The 26,326-nt window shown below is 38.6% G+C and overlaps 1 protein-coding gene across 1 annotated transcript; it reads left to right on the top strand.

Annotated features, from left to right (window-relative positions):
• The first annotated feature begins 16,050 nt into the window (after window positions 1-16,050).
• Window positions 16,051-19,759, top strand: Prss3b (protease, serine, 3B). The gene is given in 5 exon segments (NM_173127.1): window positions 16,051-16,090; window positions 16,950-17,112; window positions 18,143-18,396; window positions 18,899-19,035; window positions 19,534-19,759. Coding segments are annotated over 5 exon segments (744 nt in total). The 3' UTR covers window positions 19,684-19,759.
• The last annotated feature ends 6,567 nt before the right edge of the window (window positions 19,760-26,326 follow it).

Here is a 26,326-nt window from a genome sequence, read left to right as displayed (position 1 = left end):
TACTCTCTTCCTTCTACTTTGTAGTACCCTCCTATCCTGACAGACAGATTCACTTCCCTTGGATAGACAATCTTCCTGCTGACTCTCAAGGATTCAGATGAGGCATACTTCATCCTGAGAATGGCAGCCTCACTGTTCATCAGAACCTTTTCTGAAGCCACCTGAACATCGTTTGAAGGCACAGTAATTTAATGAGAACTAGATAAGAAGCACCTCAGTGAATGCTGAGAGACGAATAAGAGGAATACGCTGCAACCCCTCCTCCCACCCCACACCACACACACACTAGGAACACATCACCTCCTAGATGCATACATCTTGCGTAAGTAGAGGAAACACACAGAGGAAGCTTCAGGAGAACAGAGAATATCTGGCTCAAAGAGACCCAGCTAAGGGACATTCAGGAATAATACCCTATCGCTTCTGGAAGTCCTGGTGTCTCTGAGCTCCATTCATACCGTCTCTAACACAGATCAAGGAGTAAAGCCCTATGTTTTACTTCCTGCCCAACTCCCTTCCCATCCTCCCTCCTCATCTAACCTCATCATCAGCCTCAAGAGTTTCCATGAGGTCTCAGCTCTCCCTGGAGGACAAACAAGCACATTACACTGCTCTCTGTCCTCATTTCCCCCTAACTGTACCTGAGCTTAAGATATACCAAAAGATTAACCGGGGGTGTTGAAGACTCCATTGCTTTATGACACAAGATGTTTCCCACATTTCCTCTCCTTTTCTCATATTTCTTGATTATCTGAGGAAAACTGTCCTTTTATTTGTATTAGAGCAAGGATGTTTAAGAAACAGGATGTGAGCTCTAGATATGTGTTTGGGCTAGAACACTGATGCCAGAGCGTTGCAGTAACTACTGTAGGAGGCATATGCAGTATACAGACAACTGCACACAAGTGCAAATATTTCTTCCTACTGATAGTGAAAAGCTGGCAGTTTACCAATGTTTTCAGTTCATTCTAGTTCTGACTTCCCCCCTTTCCTTGTCTGCAACTTTCTGAGGCAGTGCTGAGAAACCTCATCTGTTACTCTTAATCGGTTTACATATGTGATCACCAGCCTGCATGTGGCCAGTCCACTATCTTGGCTGTCTCCCCCTCTCACCTGGTGACATCCTCCCACCCCTGATTTTGTTCTGACTCCTCAACCCTGAAAAACAGTATGTCCTCTTTTTGGCCCAGTTTCTCACATCCCACACAAGGCCTGTGTTGAGCACATGACATTCTCCATTTTCTGGGACTTCAACAGCATGTACAAGGCTGCTTAATGTGCCCCATTTGTACTCTAACACCAGACACATCTGGGGATATCCTCGTCATCTTATACCAGTGATTCTTAGTCTGTGAACTGTGACTTCTTTGTTGATTGAATAGCCTTAGCACAGGGGTTGCCTAAGACCACCGGAAAACAGTGACATTTACATTATTATTCATGATAGTAGCAAAATTTCAGTTATAAAGTACAAGGAAAATAATTTTATGACGAGATAGGGTTCCAAAACATGAGGAACTGTATTTTTTTTAAAGATCATGTCTTTATTCATGTCTTTTTTTTTTTATTAACTTGAGTATTTCTTATTTACATTTTGAATGTTATTCCCTTTCCTGGTTTCTGGGCCAACATCCTCCTAACCCCTCACACTCCCCTTCTTTATGGGTGTTCCCCTCATTACCTCCATGCCCCCAACAATCACATTCACTGGGGGTTCAGTCTTAGCAGGACCAAGGGCTTCCCCTTCCACCGGTGCTCTTACTAGGATATTCATTGCTACCTATGAGGTCAGAGTCCAGGGTCAGTCCACGTATAGTCTTTAGGTAGTGGCTTAGTCCCTGGAAGCTCTGGTTGCTTGTCATTGTTGTTCATATGGGGTCTCAAGCCCCTTCAAGCTCTTGCAGTTCTTTCTCTGATTCCTTCAACGGGGGTCCTGTTCTCAGTTCAGTGGTTTGCTGCTGGCATTCGCCTCTGTATTTGCTATATTCTGGCTGTGTCTCTCAGGAGAGATCTACATCCGGCTCCTGTTGGCCTGCACTGCTTTGCTTCATCCATCTTGTCTAATTGGGTGGCTGTATATGTATGGGCCACATGTGGGGCAGGCTCTGAATAGGTGTTCCTTCTGTCTCTGTTTTAATCTTTGCCTCCATGAGGAACTGTATTAAAGGGCCACAGCTCTAAAAAGGTTGAGAACCATTGCCGTATATGGTCTCAATCTCCTTCCCCAGGACCTTCTTCTACAATTAAGTGCATTCTTTAGTCCTCTGACAATGATTTCGTTTTAATTAGCAATGTACTTATAACGAAATTTGAGGCACCATTAATGTAATAGGGAGGCTTTGCTGACCTCACGTATTCCAGACAGATCTTCTAACTATGCAGTTGGTGATGGCAACCACTGAACATGTACTTGAATCACTTGGGTCCTCTGAGCCCTTTGTGTTTCACTGTTGTTTTTCGTTCGCCCTGTCCTTTAGGGCACGATGTTTATTTTTTGATACTGCAAACCCTAGAATCTTGCTCTCCAGCTTGACCCTTTGTGTTTTAAAGCTACCTCATCCTCTGCATTTGATCTTTATCAGGTCCTAGGGCCACCTTCATCATTTCCTCTTCTGTCCTTCCTGGCACAGCCTCGTCCTCACTTAGTAGTACTATTTGCAAATCACTCTAAACAACCATAGAAATGACAAAGTGGGTAGGGGGAAAGCCTGTGAGGCCTCAACACTGCACAAAGAACTACAGACAACTAAGGACTGCTGATAGCAGAAGTATTCTGCCCTGGGAAGTGCACACCAATTAGTTATCCAATGCCAAATGGTCAGCCCTGAAAGCATACATACAAGTACCATTGTATAGAGCCAGGTAATATTTATGATTATATATGTTATAAATGTTAGAACAATTAATGAGGAAAGAGGCCCTAGATTTCAAAGCAATTAAGGAGGAGAATATTTGAGGGTTTGGAGAGAGGAAAGGGGAGGAAAAAATGATGTAATTATATTATCTGTAAAATAAAGGAAACAATATAATATTTTAGGAAAATAAAAGTATGTACCCCTTGCTAAGAACAGCAACTGGTCCTTATCACATGCCTTAAGCCTATCACTTGTTCCTTTCCACTTCTTTGAAAGTGGATCTAGGAGGTGGCGTGAATATCACCAGGTGTGAAAACATTTTAATCAACACCCACTCATCAAGCCCAGACTGCAGGCCTCAGAACCACAGTTAAAAGCTGTTGTTTCATCATTAGAGAAACTGCTCTGAGTTATGTTCCCCAAAGACTCCTTGCAGTCTTCTAGTCACCAAACACATTGACTCTGTTTAATGTCATTGGTTGTATAGAAGACTAAGTGGACATAGGGTATATTAAAAATTATTTTTTAAATTTTTTATCGGATATGTTTTATTTACATTTCAAATGTTATCCCCTTTCTCAGTTTCCTGTCCATAAAACCCCTATCTCATCCCCCTCCTCCTTCTTCTATGAGGGTGTTCCCCCACCCATCCACCCACCCCTTCATGCCTCCCAGTCCTAACATTCCCCTACACTGGAGGGTTGAGCCTTGGCAGGGCCAAGGGCTTCTCCTTCCATTGGTGCCCAACAAGGCCATCCTCTGCTACACATGCTGTTGGAGCCATGCGTCTGTCCAGGTATACTCTTTGGATGGTGGTTTAGTCCCTGAGAGCTCTGGTTGCTTGGTATTGTTGTTCTTATGGGGTTGCAAAACCCGTCAATCCTTTCTCTAAGTCTTCCAATGGGGAACCCATTCTCAGTTCAATGGCTGACTGTGAGTGTCCACCTCTGGATTTGTCATTCTGTGGCTGAGCCTCTCAGGAGACAGCTATATCAGACTCCTGTTAGCACCTCTTAGCATCCCCAATAGTGACTGGGTTTGGTGACTGCAAGTAGGATGGATCTCCATGTGTGGCAGTCTCTGGATGGCCTTTCCTTCAGTTTCTGCTCCATACTTGGTCTCCATATTTCCTCCTGCGAGCATTCTGTTCCCCCATCTAAGAAGGACTGAAGCAGCCACACTTTCATCTTCATTTTCATTAAATTCTTAAATGTCTTTAATTTCTTTATTTCTTCCTTGACCAAGTTATTGAGTAGATTCTTCAGCTTCCATGAGTATGTGGGCTTCCTGTTGTTTTTGTTTTTATTGAAGACCAATTTTAGTTTGTGGTGATCTGATAGGATGCAAGCGATTATTTAAATCTTCCTGTATCTTTTTTGGCCTGCATTGTGACCAATTTTACTGTCAGTTTTGGAGAAGGTACCATGAAGTGCCGAGAAGAAGGTATATTCTTTTGTTTCAGGATGAAATGTTCTATAGATATCTGTTAAATCCATTTTGTTCAAACTTCTCTTAATTTCAATGTGCCTCTGTTTAGTTTCTCTTTCCATGATCTATTCATTGATGAGAGTGGTGTGTTGAAGTCTCCCACTATTATTATGTGAGGTGCAATATGTTCTTTGAACTTTAGTAAAGTTCCTTTTATGAATATGGATGTACTTGCATTTGGAGCATAGATATTCAGAACTGAGTATTCATCCTGGTAGAGTTTTTCCTTTGACAAATATAAAGTGTCCTTCTTTGTCTTTTTTGATAACTTATGGTTGAAAGTCAATTTTATTCGATAATAGAATGGCTACTCCAGATTGTTTCTTGGGATCGTTTACTTGAAAATATTTTTTTCCAGCCTTTTACTCTGAGGTAGTGTCTGTCTTACTGAGGTGCGTTTCCTGGATGCAACAAAATGCTGTGTCCTATATAAGTATCCAGTCTGTTACTCTGTCTTTTTAATGGGGAATTGAGTCCATTGATGTTAAAAGATATTAAGAAAAAGTGATTGTTGCTTCTTGTTATTTTTGTTGTTAGAGGTGAAATTATTTTTGTATGACTATCTCTTTTGAGCTTCTTGAGAGAAGATTACTTTCTTGCTTTTCCTAGAGTGTAGTTTGCCTCCTTGTGTTGGAATTTTCCATCTATTATCCTTTGTAGGGCTGGATTTTGTAAAGATATTGTGTAAATTTGGTTTTGTCATGGATTATCTTGGTTTCTCCATCTACGTTAATTGAGAGTTCTCCTGGATATAGTAGCCTGGACTGGCATTTATGTTCTCTTCGGGTCTGTATGACATCTGCCCAGTATCTTTTGGCTTTCATAGTCTCTGGTGAGAAGTCTGGTGTAATTCTGATATGTCTGCCTTTATATGTTATTTGACCTTTGTCCTTTACTGCTTTTCTTTGTTTTGTGCATTTGGTGTTTTGATTATTATGTGACAGAGCTTCTTTTCTGGTCCAGTCAATTTGGAGTTCTGTAGGCTTCTTGTATGTTCGTAGATATCTCTTTCTTTAGGTTAAAGAAGTTTTTTCTATAATTTTGTTAAAGATATTTACTGGCCCTTTAAGTTTGTAATCTTTGCTCTTTTCTATACCTATTATCCTTAAGTTTGATCTTCTCATTGTGTCCAAGATTTCCTGGATGTTCAGAGTTAAGAATTTTTTTCATTTTTCATTTTCTCTGACAGTTGTGTCAATGTTTTCTATGGTATCTTCTGCCCCTGAGATTCTCTCTTCTATCTCTTGTATTCTGTTGGTGATGCTTGCATCTATGACTCCTTATTTCTTTCCTCGGTTTTCTATCTCTAAGGTTCTCTCCCTTTGTGCTTTCTTTATTGTTTTTTTTTCCATTTTTAGATCCTGGATGGTTTTGTTCAATTCCTTCGCCTGTTTAGTTGTGTTTTCCTGTAAATCTTTCAGGGATTTTTGTGTTTCCTCTTTAAGGGATTCTGTTTGTTTACCTGTGTTATCCTGTATTCCTTTAAAGGACTTATTTATGTCTTTCCTAAAGTCTTCTTTCATCACCATGAGTTGTGAGTTTAAATCCAAATCTCGCTTTGCCAGTGTGATAGGGTATCCAGGACTTGATATAATTGGAGAACTGCATTCTGACGATGCCAAGTAGTCTTGTTTTCTGTTGCTCATGTTCTTGTGCTTGCCTCTTGCCATCTGGTTATCTCTAGTGCTACTTGCCCCTGCCATCTCTGACTGCAGCCTGTCCCCCCTGTTATCTTAGTTGTCAGAACTCCTAAGAGTCCAGCTGTATTTCTGATCCTGTGATTCTGGGGATCCTGAGATCCTGAGATCCTGGGTGTGTCAGAGCTCATGGGAGTCTAGCTGCCTCTGGGATCCTGAAATCCTGATGTGACCAACTTCCTGAGATCCTGTTGTGTCAGAGCTCCTGGGAGTCAAGCTTTCTCGGGGTTTTGCAGGAGTGGGTGGGGAGCCAGAGCCCTGGGTATGCTCTGGGCACAAGTGCAAGCTGGAAAGAACCCATGCCTCTGGTTGGTGGGGTTTGGGTTTCCCTGGTTCCTGTAGAGATTCCAGTTATGCTGAGTCTTGGGAAAGATGTTGTGACCTCAATTGTGATCTTGAATATGTCAAAGGTCCAGTGCTCCCATTTGTGTCCAATCTCCTGGGAGTCCAGTTTCCTCTGTGAGCCTGTGATCCTGAGCCTGATAGAAGGCCTGGGAATTGGGATTCCTCAGGGTGTTGTTGAACTATGTGTGGAGCAGTGCCCAAGGTCTTCTCAGGGCACTGGTTTGGACAGGAAGGATCCCAAGCCACTGGCTGAGTAGGGGTTCCTGCCTCCCTGGATCTTGAGGGACCAAGTTACTCTGGGTTTTGGGGTGGATGTTGGGGCAGATGCTGTGGCCTCTCCTGTGATTCTCGGTGTTTCAGAGAACCTGGGAGGAGCTTCCTCTGGGTGTTATAGGAATGGGTATAGAGCCAGTGCCCACGGTCTGCTAAGGGCACTGGTTCAGACTGGAAGGAACCTATGCCACTAGCTGGGCAGGGGTTCCTGCATCTCTGGATCCCAGGGATCCCAGTTACTCTGAATGTTGGGGCAGTTGTGGCCTCCTCACCTCTGATCCTCTGATCCTCTGATCGTGGGACTGTTAGAGCACCAGGGCTTCCTCTGGGTATTGTGGGACTGTGTGCTGCATTGGTTCTTGACCCATGTTATCCATTTGGTTGGTGTTGGTTTTGTTTGTTTTAGACAAGGTATCACTGTATAGCCATGGCTGTCCTGAAACTCACTTCATAGAACAGGCTGGCCTCAAACTCACAAAAGTCTGCCTACCTCTTCCTCCTGGGTGCTAGAATTAAATGAGTGTTCACCCATTTCCAGCCCCTAGGTCCTGTCTTCTGATGTACCCCTCTATCCTTCAATTCCTCTTCAGTTTCTGTCTCAATTTCTGTTTCTCTGTTTTCCTCATTGTCCTCTGATATAATCAGTTTGCTTCATAAAAGCCTTGTTGCCCTATCACATCCTGAAGTGTCTACTTTCACATTGTTGCATAGTAGCAGTTGCAGCTGTTCTGACTGGGGTGTGTTTCAGGGGGGGCCTCCATCTAGCTCGTGTGATCAAGGTGAGAATTTCTTTTAGCATGTTTATGGCATAGAGGTAGAACCTGATTAGAAACTGGAGATGAGTCTTTGAAGCGAATGCTGGCACAGAAGAGCCGATCATATTAACATTTTACAGCCATAAACACGTGAGTCAAAATTGTTCTGACTCATCTGATTTATCTATTATTCTCTGTGAGAACTTGGTTTATACATGAGGATATTGGAGTCCAGATGCAAAAATGTCAGTGATGAAGCAGACACAGAAACTCTGGTGTCCACAACTAAATGCTCCTTCATAAGATCTTCTTCCTAATATCCCATTTCTTATTCTAAACTCCCTGTTCCATGAGTTACTTTCACTAACCTCCCAAACATAAGATGAACACTGACATGTTTTTCCCAATGTTACTTACTACCTTTATTTCAGACCATCTCAGTATCTGAAATCAAATTAACATTCCACTTTATATCCAAATAATGGCACTTAAATGGCTTCTTACCTTCTCCAGAAGATTAATCAAGTTGCTCCCTCTGCAAAGTGTGTGGCATGCAATATAACGTTTTGTAAATGAAATTTTATTAAAATATTAGACATAGTGAATCACTTAAATATTTCACATGACTATATGCAATAAAGTAGCTGTGTAGATGTACCACATTTTCTGTTTCCATTCCTCCATTGAAGGACATCTGGGTTGTTTCCTGCTTCTGGCTATTATAAATAAGGCTGCTATGAACATAGTGGAGCATGTGTCCTTGTTATATGTTGGAGCATCTTTTAGGTGTGTGCCCAGGCATGGTATAGCTGGGTCCTCAGGTAGTACCATGTCCAGTTTTCTGAGGAACAGCCAAACTGATTTCCAGAGTGGTTGTACTGCCTGCAATCACACCAATAATGGAGGAGTGTTCCTCTTTCTCCACATCCTTGCCAATATCTGCTGTCACCTGAATTTTTTTGACATTAGCCTTTCTGACTGGTATGAGTTAGACTCTCAGGGTTATTTTTATACATTTCCCTGATGACTAAGGATGTTGAACATTTCTTTAGGTGCTTCTCAGCCACCGATAGATAGATAGATAGATAGATAGATAGATAGATAGATAGATAGATAGATAGATATTAGATATTAGTCCTCAGTCAGATGTAGGATTGGTAAAGATCTTTTCCCAATCTGTTGCTTGCCATTTTGTCATATTGACAGTGTCCTTTGTTTTACAGAAGCTTTGCAATTTTATGAGGTCCCATTTGTTGATTCTTGATCTTGGAGCATAATCCATTGATATTCTGTTCAGGAAATTTTTCCCAGTGCCTATGGGTCCTAACCTGCAGAGCAGTCAACCAGGGTCTGGGGTCCACTTAGGAGAGAATGGGGGACAAGAGATGCAAAGAACAGACAGCAAGTCAAGAAGTCTGATTAAGCTGATAATTTTTAATTTTTCTCAGGCAGAAGATACACTGGTAGAAGCAAAATGTGGGGAGGGGTTAGGTAACCACAAAAGAATGGGCCTGGCTCAATGACCAGGATATTTGGGTAAATCAGTCAGGTGGGGGGAACCTTAAGGTGGGTTGCTCAGTGACCTGACCAGCAGTGTCTGACCATGGTGCTCAGTGACCTGACATCCAGATTTATTCTATCTATTGAATTCAAGCAGAACTGCAGGTGCAGGCCTAGGCGTGGCTGCTTTGATCTAACATAAGGCTATTGCTTTTCTTCTAACATAAGGCTAGAATACAATTACTTTTTAACATGAAGGCTGCTTCCACCATCTTGAGGCTGCTCCCAACACCCATGTGTTCGAGGCTCTTCCCCACTTTTTCTTCTATTAGTTTCAGTGTATCTGGTTCTATGTGGAGGTCCTTGATCCACTTGGATTTAAGTTTCGGTCTTTCTTCCCCTGATTATTGACTGTGTGATCCTAGCCAGATCAATCGCCTTTCTTCAACTTTAATTTCTCCACTCTACATGGAGGATAAGAATGATTATCAATTTTACATTCCTACCCTAGATCCTAGAACAAGTATTACAAACACTGAGAATATATTTGGAGAAAGTGTTAATGATCTCTTGGGAAAATGGCATTTGGTCAGAGCTCAAAAATACTTGCTATTGATGAAAAACATGTAAAAATAAAAATAAATAAATAAGGTATCTGTGAGAGAGATGGACCCTGCAACAACCAAAGCTTTTTTTCAAGTGTGGACTGTCCTTGCAAATACTCTTATGGTAAGAATCCTAAGTGACAAAATATAAATTTTGTAAACAAATACTTCGTCTTTGGACAGAGTCTTAAGAAACCTTGGATCTGTTCTAAGCATCGAGTTCCTGCAAAAAGAATGTTCTGTGCTCTATCAGAGATGTACAAAGTTTGTGACAAAGATTAGAAATGCAGCCAAGGGTGAATCGGCACATAGATATCAAGGTTATTTTCAGATGTACTTGCTCTGTGACCTTCCCTTTTTATATTGGTTCTGCTATTTCTTTATATAATATATTACGTGTCTTACTAAAATTTTTGAATCACATTAATTTAATTTAGAATAATCCGTAGGCATTAGAGATGTTAAAAGGGACCATTTCTCCCAGTAATGACTAGCACATTAACCAGGAAAGTAAGTAGAAAAGCTAAAGAAAAATTCAAAGACTTAACACTGGAAAAGAAACTTCAACGACTTCATGGCTGATTCCTCTTGCTCCTGCCAATGCAAATGTCAATATATTTACTTGAGCTCAATCGGCCCCCAGTTTAGTTGAGTATTTCAAGGCCACTAAGCATTGTGCATGGGAAAGACAAATGGCAAACACAGGTTAATTAAATATAAAACGAGGCTCAGGGGCAATCATGTGCTTAAATTCCCCATATATCATGCCTCTTGTTACAGAAAAGGTCACAAAAGGAGACCCCAACACAATGAATGGCAAGACCAGTTTTTGTTAAACTGAGAATTCACTGGTGTCATTGAGCACAGATATTTTATATAAGGAGTAGGTAAGAATATATTATTATGGGGTCAAGGAATTTTAATTCCATTATCTTTATCAAGCATCATAGACTATTTCAGAGAATGTCATACATCAAAGACAACCTCAGGACAATCTTATAGGCCTAAGAATCTATAGACTATACCTGGATATATATTTTTTCAGACTTGTTTAATCACTGTACATAACTAATATAAATTATATTATATAAATTATATATTCATATTAGATATAATTATATATGTATTAAGGATACCTTAAGCATATATGACCATATCGGAATCAAGTCTTAGTATTCTAATTAGCTTCAGTCATCAATATGATTTTCATCCCCAGTCAACCAATACAGGAGCTATAAGCTTTCTGTTTTCTAAACCATCTGCCTAACATCTTATTTCAAGAATGATATGCTCATCATTATTAGTCTTTAACTTGAATTTAGATAGTATGAAGACAATCATTTCATTTTAAAAGTGACCATTTATTTTAATGTCTATCAGATAAAATATGGCCAGCACGAAGAAGGTCAACATTATTGTTTAAGAAGAGAATAAGATAAGTCTAGAGTCCTGGAAAGCTGATTCAGATACGGAAGTACATATTGTTCTGGTAGAGGACTCAAGTGAAGTGCCCAGAACACAAATATCTTGGTTCTCAAGTGCCTTTAACTCTGTCTCTAGGAGATGCAAAATTCTCTTTAAGACTCTTTTGTCACTGCCCTCAAGCTCAAAAACACAAACTCAGAAACACATATTTACACATCAATAAAAATATAATATTTATTTTAAAAAGGAAAATGATCAACTTTCAAAAATGTAACAATATTTAGTCATTGTACTAAGTGATTTGCATGCACACAGATGTAGAAATATTACTAAAATGACTAAATGCTAGAGATCAGTATTCTTCCATAGGGCTACTACCACTTTTTGATGACTGAGTAATGTTTATATACGTCGAGCAGAACCATGTTCTGTTGTCTTGGATTTTTGGGAAGAGGAGGTAGTGAAAATTATCATATATCTACTTTGCCTCCCTGGAAGCCTCCATATTTTCCCTCTCAGAAGGACTGAATGTGATAAAGCCCAGGTAAGAACACCAGAGGAAGTATTGTTGAACATAGCACTACATGAGCCTGTTATTGTAAGAAGTTCTGCACTGAGATATCGTTTCTATAGACCCAAATCTCAGATGAGTCTGGGGGAGTTCTAAAGGGGATAAGGAAAGGTCCAGCTTCTAGCATTGTTGTAAGAATCATCAGCAGATTGTTGAAAAGGATGAGAAGATGTCTCTTATTCTGGGTACTGTTCCTTCTCTTACTTTTCAATATTTTCTGACGTTTGGGAAGTAATTAATAGCAGCTTCCTAACTTGGACTCCATTTAGTTAGTGAATATTGAGTGTCTATATTCGCCCAAAATTTAAGGCCTTTATTTTTTACACAACACCCTTGGATGCAAAACTTATTTGTCCTTTTGTTTTTTCCCCTTCATGTGAAATTCTTAAGTTGTGTGATGGTTTGTATATGCTCAGACCATGGAGTGGCACTATTAAAAGATGTGGCCCTGTTGGAGTAGGTGTGTCACTATGGATGTGGGCTTTAAGACCCTCATTCTAGCTGCCTGGAAACCAATATTCTGCTAGCAGACTTCAGATGAAGGCTCCTTCTACACCATGCCTACATGAATGCTGCCATGTTTCTGCCTTGATGATAATAGACTGAACCTCTGAACGTGTAGGCCAGCTCCAATTAAATGTCCTTATAAGGGTTGCCTTGGTCATGGTGTCTGTTCACAGCAGTAAAACCCTAACAAAGACAAAAGATGATATGAGGAATGGGGTATTCCTGTGACAGCTTGACCATGTTTTTGGGAGGACTGTGGAAGAACTTTGAAACTTTGGTCTAGAAGAACCATTAGGGCTTAAGAGCTTTGTGGGATTTTCTGAAGCTTTGAAGATAATGTTGAGAGCAGTGCAAATGATGAAGACCTGGCTTAAGACATTTCAGATCGAAGCTTAAAGACTTTTATCAGTATCACTGTTATTTTGACTGTGAAGATTCTGTGGTTTTGGTTAGCCGTTGCTGAAGAATCAACTGTGGTTAACAAGGTACCAGAACTACTAAATTGAAATCTTTGCATTACTGGTACGATTGATGCTGGTTATCTGGAGCTAAGAAATTATCAGTGATTAAGAAGAGATCAACATCACTAAGGTGAAATCTTCTGGGAAGTGTTTCCTGACAGCACTGGGAAGCTGTGTTCCAGGGGCAACCATAGTTGTACTCGTGTTGGCAGACAAATTTGGTATTATAATCAGAGTCATCAAGGTGGTACTGGTTTTGAAACATGCAGGGGTAGTAGCAGTTGATATTTGGCACTGTGAGAAGCCATGAGTGTCCATTGGTGATGGTGCAACCTCAGTGGAAGTTGAAGTCCTAGAACTGAAGGAGTCATGCAGAGAAGTTGGGGTTTAACACCATGAAAAGGGGCAGATGAGAGGCTATTTATAAAAGTGCAGTACAGTTGTAGCAGAAGACAGCAGTGTTTTGGAGATGCCTGTACCATGAGATGACCACCAAGAATAGTAGCAGCAGTGGTATACAGGCAGATGGAGCCCAGAAGACAAGGTGGGTGCTACAGAGAGAAGAGCTGGAGAAGTAACCCAAGGCCTTGGAGGAGTCCAGAAGATTGAGTAGATCCAAGACATTGGACAGTTAGAGTTTCATTTTGCTTTTGATTGTGACTGTGCCCTGATATTTTTCCACTCTGAAGTAAAAACTATTTTAGTAGAGCCTACAGTTAAGTGGCTTTGAGTTGTGAAAAGATTGGATTTCAATAGAGACTGGATATTTTAAAGAGATTGAAATTTTAATATGTAAGAATTTATAAAGACTGTTGGATTTTTAAAGTTATTTAGATCTTGGGGATGAATAAGAAAGTAAATGTTGAGGCTTAATAGAGATGTGTTTGTGTGTCAAGTTGACAAGGGGTCAGCTGTACTGGCTGGTTTCGTGTGTCAGCTTGACACAAGCTGGAGTTATAGCAGAGAAAGGATTCTCCATTGAGGAAATGCCTCTTTGAGACTCAGCTGTAAGGCATTTTCTCAGTTAGTGACAGGGTGAGAGGGCCCATTGTGGGTGGTGCCATCTCTGGGCTGGTAGTCTTGGGTTCTATAAGATGGCAAGCTGAGCAAACCAGGAAAGCAAGCCAGTAAGCAACATTCCTCCATGGCCTCTGCATCAGCTCCTGCTTCCTGACTTGCTTGAGTTCCAGTCCTGACTTCCTTTGGTAATGAATAGCAATGTGGAAGTGTAAGCTGAATAAATCCTTTCCTCTCCAACTTGACTCTTGTTCATAATGGTTGTGCAGGAATAGAAACCCTGACTAAGACAAGTTGGGACAATTTTGCTCGGAGAGGACATTTGGAAATTTGGCATTGGATGTCCCAACTGCAAGAAAGAGATTGTGTTCTTTCCATATTAAGATTCTGGTAAACACAGGTGTTTCCCATCACAGACTTAAGAGGCTCCAAATGTCAATAGTGTCAAAATCTCTCTTTCACTAATATATTACTTTGTCACAGTGACCAAAGTATCAGACATAGATAAATTAAGAGACAATGCAATGAGTCTTAGTTTAAAATGTTCTTTTCATTGTGTGGAGAAATACACAACAGAGAGGAGCCATTTATGTTATTGCAAGCCAGGAACTGAAGAAGAGAACCCAGGCACTGCACTGCCATTCTCCTTTCTTCACTACGTATTCAGCTTGGGCCTCCAACCCAGCAATGGCATCAACTATATTCGAGTAGGGTTTTCCCTATCAGCTAACCATCTCTGGAATGACCTCATACGCAATGCCAGGAGCATAAACCTTCAAATTCCTAGATAGTTCTAAATTCCATCATGCTGATAATGAAGATTCGCCAACTAAGTTGTCTTAGGAACAGCAAAATTTTAAAACAAGCCCTCAAGAATGATAGCCTAAACAGAAATACCATTGCAGTACATGAGTTGAGATATTTGGATAGGTAGAGAATCTGACCATTGTCTTTAGCTAGAGAGTTATTTTGGATGAAGGATCCCTCTAACTAGGCATTAATTAGTGCACAGCTCTAATCCCATTCACCCTGGTGGATTGAGCACAGGGACTGTGAGTTTGAATCTAAACTGGATCAAAATAAACATTTATAAAGGATTGAAGTGACAGGAAAAATGGCACATGACTTTCATCCCAGCACCCAGGAAAAAGGCGGCCAGACAGCAGTGATGTAAAGGGCAGCTCTAGGCCAGGTTCAGGGGGTACATAGTGAGGCCCTGTCTCTAAGTGAAGGTGGAAAGGGTATTGTAGATTAGCTTAGCTTAGTGGTTAGACATGAGCTTGCTGCCCTATGTAGGTTCATCTCCAAATACTGCATGGGAGAAAAGCTTGCCTGACTCTTGATAGTTGATTCTTCCAGTAATTCTTATAATTTCTTTTTCAAAATGTAATTATTGAAAACAAATCCACAGATTCCTTAATATCCACTTAACTTGGTAGTTCATTCTGTGTTCCTCCTATTTAATATATAATGCTGCATAATTTTGCCAGGAGATTGCCTTACAATTTGTACATTTGCTTCCTGAAGTTTTGATCTGAAAATTGGGAATTAAAATACGTATATCAAATCAATCTTCTTAGGAGGGAGCACAAAATTAATATAAGCAAAGTACTTGAAACACAATATACCCCTCTCTTTTTATGTTAACAATATTTCAATATACCCAGAAGATATACAAAACTACAGATAATTCAAATATGTATATTTGTTTATATACATATATGTATAACTTTTCCTATAAAGCCTTATGATAAAATTTAGTTTACAAACAAAAACATTGAGAGATTGAAAAAAATGAGTAATAAAATAGAATAGCAATAAATGGAAGAAATCAATGATATGCTATGACAGTCATTCCAACATTACGAATTTCAATAATGCTTATTTTTGGTTCATTTATTCATGAACCAAAGTCAATTGGAACCTTGGGCAGTAGAAGCACAGAAAAGGTAACGACCATATCTTAGACATAGAACAAGCGCTAGATGGACAGACACAAATTCTCATCTTTAACTTTACCAATTTTATCTATCAGAATTTTAAAGAATTTTCCTTTTCTTGAGAGAGCGGGAGTCTTTTACACTAGCAATGGAGTCTTAATGTGCATGTAGAGTATTAGAATGACGCTAGGAAAAGTTATACATTATGAGTAACTACAAAATAGACATGACCAGGGTTCCAGTGAGTCCTTTATAAAAATGCTCACATACGGAAGTTGAGAGTACCTAAGATTTTTGTGTGAGAACCCGAAAACCTGAAGTTCTGTCTTGTGACCTTACCAACTTGTTTTCCTACCATGGAGAACAGGTTCTCAGCAGGTGAGTTTGTTAATTCCATTCCCACACCCTTTGGAAGTAAAGGGTTAGTGTTTGGATTCTGTCCCGCATTATCTTCCCTCCTTCCTGAATTGAGTTCTAAATTTAGATTTCTGAGTTTCCAATGAAAGAACTTTTTGGCACCCATGGCCATGGTGTTAACAAGACATGAAGGTATAAATAGTTTTGGGGGAGAGACTTCATCATATTGACTGCTCTAGGCAGAGTGAGCAATCATGAAGGCCTTAATTTTCCTTGCTTTCCTTGGAGCTGCTGGTGAGTCCCTTTAATGAATAAGCCACTAAGAGTTAATCATGCTTGCTCTTTGGTTGGTGGCTCAATCTCTTGGAGCCCCCAAGGATCCAAGTATAAAGAAGATGTTTTGGACTAAATTCAAGGCTTAGTGCATACCAGGGAAAATATTCACCAGGTGCAACATATATATGATCCTCTCTGTCATTTTCAATTTTCAAAATGAGTCTTGCTAAATTGTCCAGGCTACCACTGAGCACTTTCCATAGCCCAGGCAGGCCCTAAGCTTCCCTTCATTCTGCCTTAGCCACCAAACCATCAGGAATTACAGGTCTGAGACAAAATGCAAGGATGCAACCAAAATTGGAGTACTGAAATGTAATACTAGGGTTTCCAGGACTCAGAAAATATACATTAGATGTATCCTCTCAATACTCCTGAAAATATCTTAGTTAATAAAATCTCTTAGCTCATAAAAATGATCTAAAACCTTGAAACTCTAAGAAATCTTCACAACAGCATGCCCTAATACACAATGCAGGAACATATGTTGCAAAGGTTGTTAGCATAAATGAAAAGGTTAGTAAGGGAAATCCTGTAATGATTGGTAAAATGGTTTATAAAAACTTCAGTGACAAGCAGTAAGAGAGATAAGCAGAATAAAACCATTAAATAAGTTTCTTTGTAAAGAATACTTTCAGCTTGCTCTGTAAGTTTTCTTGCTTCCTTATGGAGATAAACATGTCATGCCAGCAACTTACCACCAGTGGAGGTTAATGCAAAGTGATCTATCCATTTGCATGACTTCTCAGCAGGTTCTGTTATAAAATGACCCCTGTGTTCTCAAATAGTCACAATCAGGCATCTCTGGTTGACTTCTCAGTTGCTCTCCCTCTGGATGATGATGATGACAAGATTGTTGGAGGCTACACCTGCCAGAAGAATTCTCTCCCATACCAGGTGTCTCTGAATGCTGGCTACCATTTTTGTGGAGGCTCCCTCATCAATTCCCAGTGGGTTGTTTCAGCCGCTCACTGCTACAAATCGTAAGTGACCAATATTCACATTCCCATGCTCTAAATCCATTGTCCTTTAGCCTTATCAAAACACAATTAGAGAATGTGCACAATTATACCAATATGGAATTGTAGAGATAGATCAGTTGTTAAAGCATTTGCTGTTATTCCGGAGGGCCTGGCTTTGATTCTCAGCAACTATATCTAATGGTTCACAACCACCTGTAACTCTAGTGTCACCGGATCTTATAGCTTCTTCTCGACTCCCTGAGCATCTTCATTCACACATGAAGATAACCATATACAGACATATATGGGCATAGATAATTAAAATTAATCTTTCCAAAATCAGATATCAAGAACTTGGTTCTTCCTCAACAATTATATGCTATACTAAGGGATGTTTATAGGGATAGTTGTTCCAGAATTCATTGCTATCTTTGTAGGTGATGATACTAAAGACTCAGAAGAGGAACCATTGATGACTAAGGATGTCTTAAAATAGTTTCAGATTGTGATTCACTACATAGTTTTAACAAAGGAAACTGGGCACATGAAGATAAAACAATCTGTGTTTTAATACATTATTAAAAACAAGCACATGTAATTCTGTCCTATAACATTGCACTGCTTTTTAGCCAGACACAGCGGTGTACACCTTTAGTCCCAGCACTTCTTTTCTGGTTCTTGCTTCATCCACTGAGTATTTAGTTTAATACCTTAAACCGTTGTATATCTAAAGTATTGAAAAATTACAACCAGTGGAAAAATAGCAAACACCAACCAATTTCTACTAATCTGCTCTTCATCCCCAACTATTTAGTAAGGGTGTTTCCCCCATCTTATATCTTGTATTTTAATGTACTGTGAGTCTGTACTAACTAGCAGAGAAACTTTTGCAAGGAATTTTCTGACCTACAAGCAGGAAGGGAGTACATACTGCCACCTTAGGTATAAAGTCACCTATGTGAATATTTGTGTTTATTTGCATGATCAGCAAATTGTGGGGAGGGGAAGGTTGAACTTGGATATGTTAAAAACTGCTAATCCTTATATGCAGCCGAATTCAGGTGCGCCTGGGAGAACACAACATTGATGTCGTTGAGGGTGGTGAGCAATTCATTGATGCAGCTAAAATCATCCGCCACCCCAGTTATAATGCAAACACCTTTGACAATGATATTATGTTGATTAAGCTGAATTCACCTGCCACCCTCAATTCTCGAGTGTCCACTGTCTCTCTGCCAAGATCTTGTGCATCATCTGGTACTAAGTGCCTTGTGTCTGGCTGGGGCAACACCCTGAGCTCTGGCAGTAAGTATCACTAGAACTTAATTACCAAGTGTGAGAAGACTAGAGATGAAAGGCAGGTTGGGCGCAAGGTGGTCCAAATTATCAATCAAGGGAAGGCTGTCTAAGGATAGAGGTATATAGAGGCAGTGTTAAAATGTGTGAGTTAGAGTAGGGAAAATACTTCTTCCCAGATCATACAGTAGACACAACAAAAAAATGAACTTTTAAGAAAAACTCAAAAGCAATTAAATGGAGGAGGTAAGTAGACAGAGGCTACAGGTTTTAGTGTTCCTTTCAGTATGCACTTGTTGAGAGCTGTGAACACCAATGCTTGCACCTGATTTTTTTTGATATTGTTGCTGTGAATTGAATACAATTAATTAGCAAACTTTCTCCAAAAATGCTCTCCAAAGTTTTAAGTCACTGGGGAATTTAAAGATAGAGTAGGTGTTCAGAAAGAGGCAGAAGGCTGCAAAAGATGTTTTCAAGAACCATAATCTATTTTCATTCTTGTGCTCGACAGCGAACTACCCTTCACTGCTTCAGTGTCTTGATGCCCCTGTCCTCTCTGACAGTTCTTGCAAAAGTTCTTACCCAGGCAAGATCACTAGCAACATGTTCTGTCTGGGCTTTCTGGAGGGCGGAAAGGACTCCTGCCAGGTGAGTTTATTTGTGCTTCTCCCTCTTCCCTTACATCTGCTTCTTTGAAGAAAAAGAAATAAAGAGAGATAACATTACCCATCTCTGAGACTGTGGGTGAGGAGTGAAGAGTAGATTTGGAATAAAACTTAATTGTCTCCATTATAGTGATGACTAGGACTAAATTACTACAAATATTTTATCTGACCAAGTACCTCAAAAACTTTATTGTAGACTTTCCCTTCGAAAGAAGAGCAGAGCTCTTTAAAAAGTATTCAGTCTTCCAAGTTCTCACACTTTCATGGGTTAATGGGTTGACTAAAGAAAGATATAGATCTATAAGAAAGAAAGGTAAAGAATATTGGCATACAAGGAGACTGCTGCTTGAAGATTTAAGTGATTATTTCATAGAGAACCTACAAAAGTGGCCCAAGATAATCAAGTAACAACTTGGAGTCCATCCTCTCATTTAGACATCTGTGAGAACTCTTATTATCCTATCTTTTCTTTGTTATTCAGGGTGACTCTGGTGGCCCTGTAGTCTGCAATGGCCAGCTCCAGGGTGTTGTTTCCTGGGGTTATGGCTGTGCTCAGAAAGGAAAACCTGGTGTCTATACCAAGGTATGCAACTACGTGAACTGGATTCAGCAGACCGTCGCTGCCAACTAAAACGCCTTTATGTCTTTATACTTTGTAGTCAAATCCACCTTCTTTGTATGCCCCAAGTCATTCTCACAAGAAAAACCTTTTGTTTTATCACATCTGTCTGTGTTGTTTTTTCCCTTGATAAGGAAAATTGCTGCCAATGAGAAGATGTATAGAGAGTTCTACTATTTTATAAAGATAATTAAAAAGGTTATTTAGCATTTCATTCAAACCTAATTTGGTAACTTACTAATATAGCTGATACATTTTATTTGAATAGTTGGCTATTATACATGCTTTCTTATGCCCCAACGTGGTAGATCTAGTGTTAATTATTCTAATAGATTATGATACAAAATGCAGAGATAAAACCGATGGCTAAAAGTCAGGGTCATAATGGAATGGAGGTGTAGTCCAAGCTGCCAGTATTCCTAGTGCACGTCCATTTCCGTGACAGAATACTGCTTTTTCCATTCTTCAATCTAAAACTCGATTACACTGTACCTTTCCAATGATTCACATACCCATTCTTGCTCTTGTTTCCTAATGGAATATTATTTTAATCTGACCTATCTTTCTCTCAACCACACCTCAAATACCAACTTACATGATGCACTAATTCAAATATAAGCTGAAAATAAATGAAATCAGTTTGCCTAAAATAAACATGTTCAACCAGAAGACTGGAACCATAGTTCCAGATATATTACTGCTGTTCAAAGCCCAGAAATAGAAGGCACTACACTGCGGTTTTTCATGAACTCTCTCCAACAATCACCAACGCACAGATCTCTGATAGAAGTGTGGGAAGGAGAAGCCCCTATGATAATTCCTATAATTATATGGATGTGACATGGCCATGAAAGAAAACCTAGCAGCACCTGAACATACACACCTTGTATACCTGGAACAATTTTGAAAAGGAAATGTATACTTTAGTGATAAGATGGTATATGCATTCCGTCTCAGTCACCTCAGGATGCTGTATTGAAAAGGTTGGAAACAGAAAAGACTCTACAGCACACACTGCAATCTCATAGTCCTAGAGGCACTAGAAGTTCTGGGGAAGAATAGTTTTCTTAGTTATGTAATATACTCTCAAGTTGTGTATCATGTCCATCAGCTACCTCTGATGTCTTCTTTCTTTGTAAATAAGCTGATCACCAACATAAGAACACAAGCTCTCAAGTTCATTTAAAACTGGATTTCCTGCCAAGGCTCCATTTTGCAGTGTCATCTAGCCTGGTGTTAAGAATTCAGTATATAAATCTCAAGGGAACATAGCTATATTGTCTATAAGAAATATATCAGGAAAAGGGAGAAGAAGGTCTGTAGACCTCACGTCTCAATGTTTGTATCTCATAATTTATGTCATTTGAAGAAAGATGCTTTGAGTTCTTAATAATGCATTTTACTGCACCTTAGGTGAACCCAAGGGTCATTAGCCTTACATTCAAGACTTTAATATTTAATCACAGCAAACCTTTTTAGTCTTGTTTCTGAAGTTTTTTCGGAAAAGGTTTCTTTTATTTTTTAAATTATTAATCAAAGTAACAAGCTTCCTTATGTCATCTGCCCATCTCCCTGCCCCAAGCTTCCCCCTTAAACACTTCTTTATCTTTCCTTTCTAATTTATATATAGTCTACTCTACCTTAAAGATGCTTTCTGATATACTTTTCATTTGATTTATTGATTCTTTCATTTCCAGAGTTTTGATTTTTTTTTTTTTTGGTTCTTTTTTAAGGTTTAGATTTTTGCAGAATGTTTCCATCATGGTTTTAAATTTTCCCTCCAAGTTTCTATCCTCTGGCCATTAATCATTTTCAGAAGTAAAACTCTGATTCTTCTAGCATTTCAACTATCTCATCAACTTTATTTTTCAATATTAAGAATTCAACAGTTTGTGACACTGTCATTCTTCAATTTCGCCTCACAAAGTCTTTCTTAAATTTTAGACATCCCTTAGAGTATATGTTTACTCCAGTTTGCATTTTACCTCCTTATCCCTTTATTTTTTGCTTTTTTATTTCATGTGAGTTATCTGTACTTGGATTTATGTTCAAAAAAAGCTATCTATAGAAATTGCAGTAGTTAGATAGCAATCCCAATGCCAGCCTCAAGAAAAGAGAGTTGAAAAATTTACTCATTGTGAATTCAAAAGTTTGGACACTGGGACACTAAAGTGAACTTTAGAGAAAAATATTGTTTACAGATTTTTGTTTTATTATGATTGTTGGTTTTGATTTTTGCCATGGGTAGAATAATGTCCAAAGGTATTAATATTTAAATATGGAGTTGAATGGGAAATGTAATAAGAAGAGAATGTGAGAAAGAAAGTATGTGGTAGAAATTGGAAAAGCACTAGATAAAATATTGTATACTACATTCCAAAAATAGAACATACTTAAAAGCCTTTTCAATAAGATATGTTACAACACATCAAGTGATTAAGCATTTAAATTCAAATATACGGAGCTAGAGAGATGACTTAAAGGCTAAGACTCTGGCTGTTGTTCCAGAGGTCCTAAGGCCAATTCTCAGCAACCACATGGTGCCTCACAACCATCTGTAATGGGATATGATTACTTCTTCTGGATGTAAGTGAAGACAGATCATTCATATACATATAAATAAATGTTTTAAAAATACAAATACACAAACATTATAAATAAATAAATAAATTATATGTGATAAATAGTTATATGTATAACAAAAAGGAAAGTTAATATTAAAATAATACAAATATAAATGAATGATAAATTAAAGACAGGGAATTGTGTGGACAGTTAATGCTTCTTCCTTTGGGGAGCTGTGGATTACATTATTTCTATCTGTCAAATTATTACCTCAAGTTTGATAACAAACTTCTTGGTTGATTCAAGTCCTTCATATAGAATAGTGGTGATATTTACAACCATTTAGATACAACTTCCCAGAAAACCGCATGTCAGCTCTGGATATTTTCATAGTGAGTGAATAAGTCTATAGAATTTTTACATTTTTTTATTTAGGGTTTCATATTACTTATTTTACTCAATACCCTAAATATGCTAATGGGTACTGCTTCTCATATTTCAGGTTTAGGTCAGTGAGTTATCAATAACCATAAATCATTACTCTATTGGATATTATTCTTTTTTTTTTTCGGAGCTGGGGACCGAACCCAGGGCCTTGCGCTTCCTAGGGAAGCGCTCTACCACTGAGCTAAATCCCCAGCCCCAGGATATTATTCTTGTATTTCAAAAAATCTTTCCTTTTTCTCTATCTGATATTAATTCATTTAACTAAATATAAATTGCTGGCCATTTATATCTTGGGTGTCCATACTCATTGAATGAACCAATGTTGCTGAAAGACTGTGGGGGATTGGGTCTGTTTTATAAACATGCAGACTTATCTCTCTTATCATTAGTCCTAAGTAGTACATTTATTCACTTGCTCAAGAAATGCTTATCAAGAGCTGATGGTGTTCTTTTTTTCTGACAAATACACACAAAATAACAGTGAAAAAGAAACAGAAAAGGCCCCATGCTAAGCATGCGCATGCTGCCTGGTACATAACAAAGTTAAAGGAACTAGATGCTGATCAACTCAAATAGTATAAGAAGAAACTACATTGATAAAGACATGGATGGCTGTGAAAACCTTTGTTTTTTGATGCGATCAGATAAAATATCCACCCAATGACACTGTAGTTTAACACAAAAAATGCAAGGGGGAAAGTTGGAGATTCCCTGAAATATAATTGCTAAAAATAAACCTCGTGCTCACTCATGAGATAGTAAGATCTTGACAAGCATGAAAGCTATGTAGAAATTTTGAGAAAAATATAAAGATGGAATAGGGCAACAGTATAAGTGAAGTTTCTTAGGGAATCCTGCCCTGGGAGCGAGACTAGCTAGAAGCTTAGTACCATAAGAGGAATTGCCAAGAAGGGACACTCTACCAAAGAAAAATGGAGTTTGCAGCTCTAAACCATCTGAGCTAAATCTATTCATACTTACCCCGTGCCTTCTGTTACTTACATCTTTTCTGTAGTTGTAGCACAGCAGAAGCAAGGAGAACCTGAAAAATTCCCTTTGCCTACTACTGGACAAAACTGAAAATCAACGCATATTCTCCCAGCAATTCTTCTCTCCCAGCTGTTCTGTGAAAAATCAAGCAGTGGGCTGCTGTTTCTGGTTATAGGAAAGTAATCAGAACATTGCCTGTTCCAGTATTTGATCTACCAGATGCTCAAGAATATTGAAAGTGTGGAGAAGCCTTGTAATAAGGAATTGAGTCTATTTAATGATGATCCTGAAATTATAGAGGGAAGCATCTTTCATATGGAAAGACCGAAGAAGTGAAGTATGCTATATAAATACAGTTAATCTCTTTGGCAATAGTTTAAAATCTTTGTTAAGATTGAGATACTCTGCACAGGTTTAAACCAAAAACCTGTTTAAACCTGAAAGAGGGCATAGACAAAATTACCATTCCTAATCAAGAAGGTGTCTCCAAATGGCATTTGCTTGTAAAGCAAAAAACAAACAAATGAACAAACAAAAAACAACTAGGTCTTATAGGATAATTGAATTTTAATGATATATTTCTTTAGGGGGTATGCAAAAGTATATTAAGTCAGAAGATACAGATTTCAATAATTTAAAGAAGAGCTTGCTTTAGCACAGAAAGCATGTTTTACTTAAGAATTTAAGAAAAACTCTTAATTATATCAAAATTTAGATGTACGAAGCTATAAAACTTACATATATATGCATATATGCTTTATATTTAATGTATCTTCATGTATATTACAAAATAATATATATTTAATATAATAACTCAATTCTCATAATTTTAATACATACAAATAATATATAATCTTTGTCTCTGATCAAAGTCCTGCAGTTTAATGTACAGGTGAAATACAACATAAACAACCAATATACTCTATTGAGTAAAACACAAAGCTAAATTATCATCAATTATTTTCCATTATTCTAAGAACAAATTGAGCCAACACAATTATCTTACATGTACACAAGAAAAGTATCAAAAGAAAGCCTAAAAACTCATTTTCTTTTCGTAAATTCCTCATTCAAGTTAGAAGTTTGTCCCCCATCTCCTGAAAAGAGTAACTATCCTCATGCTTGCAATGATCAAAAGAAAATGTCAAAAAGACAGACTGTTTTTAATATAACATAGAATTCTCTAAAAAAAAAAAGGAACCAAATTTTAAATAAAAACAAAAAAAACAGGTCAGACAAAAATTCCACCTCAAGTTATTTAGCCTGATTCTTTGTCCGTTAGAATTAAATTATATAAGTGATTAAAAGCCTGTATATAAATATATTTATACTTACCTGACTTGCATCATATACTGCCAGTCCTAAAGATCTGCTAAGAAGCCATCTGTTATTAAATGTAGCACAGTTATTAGCCACATGGTGCTACAAAGGAAAAAGATAATTAACTGTTCTTTAAGCTACAGTGAGACTTCTTCATTCTGTAAATTCTTTTTGGTTTGGTCTTTTGTTTCTTCTGTTATCACTGCCACAACGAGTTTAATTAGTTACTCTTTTGCCTACGTATGGATCAGAGAAATTATCAATGATGTGGTCATAGTTGGTAACATTATAAACATTTCCTGACATAACTTAAGGGAAGAAAAGGGTACTTGGGCTCTGCTTCAAGGTGATTTGGTCTGAAATTACTTGCATTCATAAAATTGAATGGCAGGAACTTGTGACAAAGGAGATTCACTTTATGAGAGTCAAAAAATAAAGAATGTGTATTTTTACTCTCTTCCTCCACCTCTTCTCCTACTTAATGAAGAACACCAACTGAGGATCGCCTCAACAAACAACACTATGGAGATGTATTTCGTAGTAAAGACAAAATTCTCCAAATCCAACACCCCAAAGCTCATGGCCACCATATAATGCTAAAGTTATTGTCCAAGAATACTGCAGATCTTATATATGCCAATATCACTGTGAAACATAAAGGCAAAAACTCTGTAGAGGACAGTAAGGCATATACTTGTCATAGTTAGGATTTCTATGGCTGCGAAGAGACATCAAGATCATGGCAACTCTTATAAATGAATCATTTAATTGGGGCTGACTTAAAGTTTCGGATGTTTAGTCCATTATTGTCATTTATGGTGAAGCATTGTAGTGTGCAGGCAGATGTGGTGCTTGAGAAGGAGCTGAGAGTTTTGCATCTAAGTCTACAGGAAATAGGAAAAGAACTGTGACACACTTCTCACAAAGCCATAACTACTCAAATGAGGCCATACCTCCTAATAGTGCCACTCCCTTTCAAACTACCACATATGTAATCTTTTTTTTTAATTAACTTGAGTGACTTGAGTGTTTCTTATTTACATTTTGAGTGTTATTTCCTTTCCCGGTTTCCGGGCAAACATCCCCTTAATCCCTCCCCCTCCCCTTCTTTATGCGTGTTCCCCCCCCATCCTTCCCCCATTGCCACCCTCCCCCCAACAGTCTAGTTCACTGGGGGTTCAGTCTTAGCAGGACCCAGGGCTTCCCCTTCCACTGGTGCTCTTACTAGGATATTCATTGCTACCTATGAGGTCAGAGTCCAGGGTCAGTCCATGTATAGTCTTTAGGTAGTGGCTTAGTCCCTGGAAGCTCTGGTTGCTTGGCATTGTTGTAC

This window comes from Rattus norvegicus, chromosome 4, assembly GCF_021556685.1.
Source record: "Rattus norvegicus strain SHRSP/BbbUtx chromosome 4, alternate assembly SHRSP_T2T, whole genome shotgun sequence".
Lineage (NCBI taxonomy): Eukaryota > Metazoa > Chordata > Mammalia > Rodentia > Muridae > Rattus > Rattus norvegicus.
This window is presented reverse-complemented; position numbering and strand designations above follow the sequence as displayed.